Source organism: Sinocyclocheilus rhinocerous, unplaced genomic scaffold (assembly GCF_001515625.1).
Source record: "Sinocyclocheilus rhinocerous isolate Xijiao unplaced genomic scaffold, SAMN03320098_v1.1 scaffold2090, whole genome shotgun sequence".
NCBI lineage: Eukaryota > Metazoa > Chordata > Actinopteri > Cypriniformes > Cyprinidae > Sinocyclocheilus > Sinocyclocheilus rhinocerous.
Window position 1 is genome coordinate 102,366 of NW_015632025.1, and position 8,528 is coordinate 110,893.

Consider the following 8,528-nt stretch of genomic DNA (forward strand, 5'->3'; position numbering starts at 1 on the left):
GAGAGTGAGAGTGTGTGTGTGTGTGTGTGAGTGAGTGAGTGAGTGTGTGAGAGAGTGAGAGTGTGTGTGTGTGTGTGTGAGTGAGTGAGTGAGTGTGTGAGAGAGTGAGAGTGTGTGTGTGTGTGTGTGAGTGAGTGAGTGAGTGTGTGAGAGAGTGAGAGTGTGTGTGTGTGTGTGTGAGTGAGTGAGTGAGTGTGTGAGAGAGTGAGAGTGTGTGTGTGTGTGTGTGAGTGAGTGAGTGAGTGTGTGTGTGTGTGTGTGAGAGAGTGTGTGAGTGTGAGTGTGAGTGTGTGTGTGTGTGTGTGTTCTTCTAGCAGTGCCTTTTTAACACCAAACACAAAGTTTTGTCCCCTTCTGTATTAAAAACAGCTGTTAGTTTAGCTGCTAGCTCCTCCAGGATCTCTACCAGTCTCAGTAGCTAGTTTAACCCAGCACAACAAGGTGACTGATGGAAAGGCTCTCAGCTTCTTTGAGGTCAGAGTCAGTGAACATGGCTGCCACATCTGAGTCCTGAAGCACAAGCGGTTGATATTAAACACACTAGCAGTACGTTGAGCAGTTCAGATTTAAAGGAACAGTTCAGAATGTCATTGTTGTTGTTGTCATTTACTGTTCCAGCCTGGTGTGACTGTACAGTGTTTTCTGTCTTCAGTGAAACACTGAATCGTAAGTCGAAGGGCAGCTCTGTTATGAAAGCGGATAGAGATGTCATACAGTACGGCCTGCCATTACTCTTCTGCAGTTCACCATTGAAAATCATCTGTTGTCATTTAATGAACAAACCAGTCTATGTTTCATGGAAGAAAGGAAACAGTAATCTGGGTTGGAAGAGCATGTTGGTGATTCTCCCACTGTAGATGTTGAGTGTTTTCTGTGTGTTGAAGTATTGTGATTTTCTCCTCTCAGGACCTCCAGCCGCTGGGCCGCCCAATCCTGCCTTTCCTTCTCCTCCAAACCCAGTGTACCCAGCCATGCCCATCCCATCCGGCCCGCCCGGACCCAACCCCGTCTATCCACCCATGAACCATCCCACGACCATCCCGTACCCCGCGCCCAACCAGCCGTTCCCCCCGGCGGGGCCCTTCCCCGGGGCCGCTCACCCCTGCCCCATCCCTCAGTACGGGGCCCACCCCGCGGGAGTCCATGCACCTGGACACAAGAAACACAAGAAGATGAAGAAAGGCCATAAAGCTCATAAAGCTCACAAGGAGCACAAACACATGAAACATGGCAAGGTGAGAGGCTGAGCGAGTGCTGCGCGGATGAGCTGATTCTAAGAGACCTTATAAATGACAATTATGAATACAGCTGCCACACCGAAGCAAGGTTATTTTCGTAAACGAAAACTAAGACGAAAACGATTGATCAAAAAACATTTTTGTAAACTGAAATAAAATAAAAACATCAAAATAAATGAAAAATTAAAACGAAACTAACAACATTTATTGAAAAACTAACTGAAATAAAATAATTAATAACAGCGCGAATGGACGCTGCAAATCGAATGTTGAGGCTCCGCCATTATTATTGAATTAGTCCCAGTTATGATTTATGCACATTTGTTTGCAGGAAAGTGAGCAAGACATGACAGTTACAGTATCATGATTATGGTTAAATAAATAAGATAAAAGACACCTAATATAAACGAAATACATTTATTTTTAAATGAAATATCACAACACACATTTGTCATTGTCTAGTGCTTTTAAATAGGCTATGATAATGTAGATTTATGGAGTAAAAAGGAATGACTGCTTCATTTTTGTGTGTATTTGTATATTTGCGTTCATTTTTGCGTATATTATATATATGCTGAATGGTCTTTGATGCTGTGTATGGTGTTGTTTTGCAGCATTCCTCATCCAGCAGCAGCAGCAGCAGCAGTGATTCTGACTGAAGACAAGCACGCACACACAACCTGCTCTCTGTCTGCGTCTGATCTCACGAGTGTCAGGGCTGATAAATCAAGCCCAGCGGCTATACAATCCATAATCAAATGCAGTAATGTATTGCACTTAAGTATATTTATGTGTTTCTGTGAGTCTGAATGCTTTTGTTAATTACATTTACAAGAAAAAAGTAATAATCAGCTTTCCATGTGAAGAGATCACATTTAATTATAACTTTTGCTGAACTTGACTCAGTTGTGAACAACATACTGAAATGTCAGACATCTGCCTCCATTTGAGAATGGACAACTGTAATTAAACAAGCTCACTTCGTTTATGCATTAAGGAGAAAAGTCCCAGATAGCACACATACATACGTCTGCAAGACGTCTGGAAAACATCTGCTGTGCACAAACATCTGATAAACGTCTTTAAAAAGTCAGTTTTACATACATTCTAAATCATAAACATCTTAAATAACGTCTTTAACATCTGACAGGAGAAGTCCCAGAAAGTATTGCAGATGAGCAGATGTAAACACACACCTGGAATAGACGTCTCTGAGTTATGTGTGCTATCAGGCCTGCTTCTTCCTCTCTTGTGTTCATTAAAAAGTTAAACAATTAAAAAGTATATGCTTTGGCCTGGATACATTTAGTTTTAACTGAGGAAGCTTCAGACACAACACCTGTAGTGTAATGTTTCTTTGCACTACCTGAAGCAGTAAATATGTATTGATCAAAGTTAATAATCAGGAATTGATGAAGCTGAAATAGATATTGTAGTTAATATAGACATGAGTATTCTGCAAGTGATGTATTTCAGATTTAATCAACTGTAAACTCACTTTAAATGGCTTTAACTGTGTGTGCTGAGAAATCAGTTGCATGTTTTTGTTGGCTAATGAAGCACAGGCAGTTTTTCAATGAATAAAACATTAAGAGAAAGCTTGAAACATCTACCAGTTATATTCATTATTGTGTGCTAAATTAATGTTTTAATAACAATGCAATTACTTTGTCAACAAATTTTGGGATTTGCACAGCTCAGCATTAAGATATCTCCTGAATGCCCTAGTAAACCAGTACAGTGTGTTATTAAGAGCAACAGATGAAATCATGCATATGACAGACACAGTGGACAGTGAGATCGCTTCACTCCTGACCGACAGGTGGCGCTAACGCTGCTTCTCCAGCCGCTGAAACCCTTCAGGAGGAAGAAGAAGAAGAAGAGGTAGTTGATGCACGTGCTCCGCCGGTCGGTCAGTCAAGTGTTTCTGAATAACGCTCTTCTGAGGAAGATGAAGATGAAGATCGGGACTCATAACGGCACCTTTCACTGCGATGAGGTTCTGGCGTGTTTCCTCCTGCGACAGCTGCCGGAATACAAGGTGCTGTTCATCACTATATTCACAGTCTGCTACTTCACTTCAGCATCAGATAAAGCACTCACCAGACTCTTCATCACACAGTGAATCCCAACATAAAAACAGTCTCATGTTCACAGTGTCTCTTATGTCAGTGTACAGTATGCTGTACTGTATTGTAGTACTGTACTGAAGCAGCGGTGCAGACAGATCTTGTTTACTGTAGGAGCTGTGATAGATGAGTGTATAGCAGGAGAATGATCATCCGTGTGCTCTTCATCTGTGTGCTCTACTTCATCTGTGTGCTCTTCTTCATCTGTGTGCTCTTCTTCATCTGTGTGCTCTTCACCATCTGTGTGCTCTTCTTCATCTGTGTGCTCTTCTTCATCTGTGTGCTCTTCACCATCTGTGTGCTCTTCTTCATCAGGACGCAGAGATCCTCCGCAGCAGAGACGCGTCGCTCCTGAAGCAGTGTGATGTTGTGGTGGATGTCGGAGGAGAATATGATCCTGCTCAGCAGCGATATGACCATCATCAGAGGTACATCATCATCATCATCATCATCCTGCACTACAACTTTACAGATCCTTACTGCAGCATTTCTTCATCTGCCCGAAACTATCAGCTTATTTATCAAACCTGACCGATTAGAGAAGCTGTGAATGAGTTTTTCAGGTTAATTGGCATTTAATCACTTTTTTATGTGCCTCTCTCTGCTATATGTGACCCTGGAGCACAAAAGCGGTCTTAAGCAGCACAGGTATATTTGTAGCAATAACCAACAATACATTGTATGGGTCAAAATTATACATTTTTCTTTTATGCCAAAAATCATTAGGATATTAAGTAAAGATCATGTTCCATGAAGATGTTTTGTAAATCTCCTACCTTGGCCAAAAAATTGACCCTTATGACTGGTTTTGTGCTCCAGGGTCACATATATATAATACTTGAGAATGATAGTGATAATACATGTAATACTGAAACAGCTGTTTACAGATCTCATTACCTCACATTAATTTACAGTTTTTTACGATCACTAGGACACATTTCTCATTACTTGGGTCACTTTTTCACAACTCTTCACACAGCGAGCACAACATCAGTCTCTGAGGCTAAACTGTGGCTCATTTATCACTGCTTTGGCACAAAATGCATTTCATTCATGAAACATGAGCAGAACAAATTTTTGTGTAAATCGTTCGTAAAGCTGTTCTGACGTAAACTTTCGAATTCATGAAAATTTATTTTTAAAATGTTAGTTGATAGGAAAGAAATATACACCTGCTCTTTACCAGGTGTAAATGGTGCGTTAAAGCATTCTGTGCTCTCTTTGGCAAACTGATGACACTGAATTTTGATGCACTGCCATCATAATTACAAGTTCATTTGCCCTTGCCTTCTTTTTGAATTTTTTTTATTTTTAATAATTTTTTTTATTATTATTTATTTTTATAAATTTTTTTTGCAGCTGAGTTGATAACTGTAAAAGGCAGCGCTCGTCTCTGTCACTATTTACCCAGCCGTAAATAGAGGACGGGTGGGACAAATAGTGACCAACCATCCTGCTTGTACAACGACTGCCTACAACAGAGAAGTCAATATTACTGATTACTGCATTTTTATATTTAGTCAAATTCTTAATAATTACATATTAGTAGGCTAATATGTTGCCGCTGTTAATATTCCATACCATAGCAACTAAAGCATCTCCGCTGGAAAAACACTGTGCCACCAAAGCGTTCAAGCGCCACCAACTGGTTGTTTTCAGAAGAGCGCCTGACATTTTTCAGCTGTCTAAAAACACTTTGGTGGACATAGGCTATTGAATATTTATTGTTAGGCATATGGCCTATTAGTCTTTTTTGCATTTATGCAATATACTGGAGCCAAACCTGAGAAAGTAGAGCAGAATATTCCACTGCGTTCCTGGACACGCAATTTGCGTAGCTGTAATTCATAGGCGCGCAGGGATTATGCTAATCGTGAATGAGCGTGCACGAGCGCCCCATTTACGAATGATTGGAATTCATTAACATACATGTTTAACCATCAAACCGGACGTTTACGAACCGTTTGTGAATCCGGAGGAGAGTTTTCGGGAAGGTCTGTTTTACACGCAAATTACTCTGAATTTACTCATATATTTACGCAAGTTTCATGAATGAGGCCCATTGAGCACATCTGTCAAATTACATGAATTATTTTCTCGTTTCGACACAAACACCACCAAACCTTTATGTTCTATACAAGCCAATTTGCACGTTTACATACTGTTTTCAGAACTGTTACACTTGAGTAGTACTGCACAGTACAACAATGAATAAGAAATATCATATAGAAAAATATTCTGGATGTAAAAAATCAAATCCTATCAAAGCAGATGCATGTGGATGAACATCTTCACAAGTGTTAGTCTTTCACTTTCATTACCATCTGTACAAAAGGGCAAAACCTAGGAATAACTGTACTGTACTGTAAACATGGAGCATGTAACATACACTGCAGTGAATTATAAACAGCAGAGAGTGTCATTCTTGTTTTGTAAAGACATTTTACAAAAGAAAACATTGTGTAATGCTCCCTGTTGTTAGTGTTTTTAGGTCATTGTGCTATGAGTGATAACGTGTGTTTGTTTGGTGAAACCTTTGCTAGAGTTCTGAAAGAATAAGCTGATTTGAGGCATTAATGAAGTGTTTTGGTGGTTTTAGTGCATTCTGAATGTGAGATGAACTGCTGTGTCGAGTTGAAAGATGCTTAGCAGAACTGTGTGAAGAGTTGTGAAAAAGTGACTTTAGTATTGAGAAATGTAATCGATCAATCAGTTCATGAGGTTTATTGAAGATCTGCTCATTTGACCAGTTAGGCTTCAGAATACAGTATTTTTCAACATAACCAATAACAAGTGCATGCTTCATTTTGGTTCAATCATAAGCTACCCACCGTTTTCCTTCAGCACACAACACTTTGAATTGTGGCAGTGACTTCCTTTAAACTGTAAACAATCAGCGACTGACTGAACTTGTTGAAACCATCAAACATTAAAAGGAAATGTAAAAATGTGAAAGTATTAATAAATCACCATCAGCTGACCATGAATAACCTCAAATGTGCAGAAGAGTCTTTCAGCAGCAAGATTACAGATGTTAAATATGACTGTAGTAATATATATGTTAGTCAAATCAAAAATAAAACATAAGAATATGCATGAATCAGAAATACTCTTTCAACTGGAACATTGGTGCATAATTCAGAACGAGAGGCTCCGAGTGCACAGTGTGTGTGTCGTTCAGCAGGTCTTTTGCAGAGAGCTTCCACAGCTTGTGTCCAGAGAAGCGCTGGGTGACGAAGCTGAGCTCGGCGGGTCTGATCTACCTTCACTTCGGCAGACGTGTTCTGGAGCAGCTGACGCAGCTGAAGCAGCACGAGCCGCAGCTGGAGCTCCTGTATGACAAGGTCAGTTCAGTCTCGAGGCTTTGAGCAGCACACAGACCGTGTTCACAGACTCCTCTCTGCTCCAGATGTACGACAGCTTCGTGGAGGAGGTGGATGCGGTGGATAACGGGATCAGTCAGTGTGACGGAGAGGTGCGTTACTCCATCAGCACCACCCTCAGCGCTCGCGTCGGCCACCTCAACCCTCGCTGGAACAGCTCTGACCAGGACACTGAGGTTAACACACCGCTGCACCACAGTCACCTGCAGACTTTTACTTGCCATTCTTCAGCCTTTAGACCATTTTTCTAGGTTAGGGTTAGGTTCTAGGTTCTAGGTTATTTTGAGTCAAAATCATAATTTATTATGTATTTTACACGTAATTGATCTAAACACAAACAGCAGACGGTCTAATTGAAAATGCATTTGCACTGCAGGTCTTGATTCCCAACTCTGATTTTTTTTGGAAAGCAGCTTACATCATCTTTTAAAAGTGACCCATATACAATATCTGCATTACATCATAGATTTGGCGAAACAACTCAAGGTAGACATACTGACCCGGAAACAGGGTTGCCAGGTATGCGAAATAAAACCAGCCCAATTGCTAATCAAAACTAGCCAAACTAGCCGTTCCCTCTGTCAAACTTGCATTCCAGGGGAGAGCTCGCTATAGCAGTGTGGCAACAGTGTAAACAGGGCCAGCGCAATGTGCACCTAAATGCCCTCTAAACCGCTTTCGAGACGGATTTAAATCTGATCGCTCGAACCACATCAGGAGATGAAACTGGACAAGTGTAACTGCATCTGATTGTTGAAACCACATATGCAAATTGTACTCCTCCCACAATGTTAAAATAATAAACTTGTGAGAGCTTGTGCTTTTTTCCTGCTCACGCTTGTGTTATATCTGATCTGTGCCACACGGGGTGTAATGTAAATGTCTCTGTCAGATGAGATGCACAACAACTGAATACGTTAGCATGAAGTTCAGGTGAATATCATACACTTTTGTAGTCATATAAAGAATATTGCTTGAATCTTAAAACTTCTACATCACAGGAGGGCTTCCAGAAAGCGCTGGCTCTTGTAGGAGCAGAATTCAAGGACCGGTTGGTTTTCTTCATGAAGGCCTGGCTCCCGGCGAGAGAGATCGTGCAGCAAGCTGTTCAGAGCAGATATCAGGTGATTAATATCTCAACATTACAGTCCACAGGCTCTAACGTGATTCACTGATGGCTCTGTGTGCTGAAGCGGAGATGGTTTGCGCTGCACAGGTGTCTTGCAGACAGGTGTGTGTGTGTGTGAGAGAGTCTTAGCATCCGTCTGCAGTCTGTGTTTAAAACAAGCTCTGACACAGGGCTTCCCAAACTTTTCCATTAAAATATATATATAATCTATAAATATAATCTATTTCAAGACCCACCAAAATATTTGAGATCAAAAAACAATTGACATTACTGTAAGCTTAATCTTAATTAAAAGTTTAATATGGCAGAAGTTAAGTATTTAAGAAAATTTATTTTATTTTATAGTACAACTGTAAAATTTCACTACTAATATTAGTGTTTTAATTTCTTCATTTACAGACGTTAGTGAGACTATGAAATATAACTATAAAAACTGGAAACACGCTCGCTCCGGTGCGGATATGAACCGTAATCTGCGCTGTGAGTGTTGTTAAACACAGCCCAGAAAATACATTCATGATCTGTGTGTGTGTGTGTGTGTGTGTGAGAGAGTGAGAGTGTGTGAGTGTGAGTGTGTGTTGTGAGAGAGTGTGTGTGTGTGTGTGTGTGTGTGTGTGTGTGTGTGTGTGTGTGTGACTAAGAAATGTAA

The 8,528-nt window shown here is 40.6% G+C and overlaps 2 protein-coding genes across 5 annotated transcripts in view; both read left to right on the forward strand.

Annotated features, from left to right (window-relative positions):
- Positions 1-2,995, forward strand: part of LOC107742023 (proline-rich protein 13-like) — a 6,418-nt gene extending 3,423 nt beyond the window's left edge. For all 3 annotated transcript variants that reach the window (XM_016554870.1, XM_016554871.1, XM_016554872.1), the window contains exons 3-4: positions 907-1,235; positions 1,853-2,995. In XM_016554870.1, the coding sequence (XP_016410356.1) occupies positions 907-1,235; positions 1,853-1,897 (374 nt within the window). In that variant the 3' untranslated portion in view covers positions 1,898-2,995. The remainder of the gene's footprint in view (positions 1-906; positions 1,236-1,852) is intronic.
- Positions 2,996-3,056: 61 nt separating this feature from the next.
- Positions 3,057-8,528, forward strand: part of myg1 (myg1 exonuclease) — an 8,540-nt gene continuing 3,068 nt past the window's right edge. The window contains exons 1-5 of one of the 2 annotated variants that reach the window (XM_016554867.1): positions 3,057-3,279; positions 3,683-3,795; positions 6,549-6,711; positions 6,777-6,926; positions 7,752-7,874. In XM_016554867.1, the coding sequence (XP_016410353.1) occupies positions 3,130-3,279; positions 3,683-3,795; positions 6,549-6,711; positions 6,777-6,926; positions 7,752-7,874 (699 nt within the window). In that variant the 5' untranslated portion in view covers positions 3,057-3,129. The remainder of the gene's footprint in view (positions 3,280-3,682; positions 3,796-6,548; positions 6,712-6,776; positions 6,927-7,751; positions 7,875-8,528) is intronic. The other variant, XM_016554869.1, reaches the window with a different exon arrangement.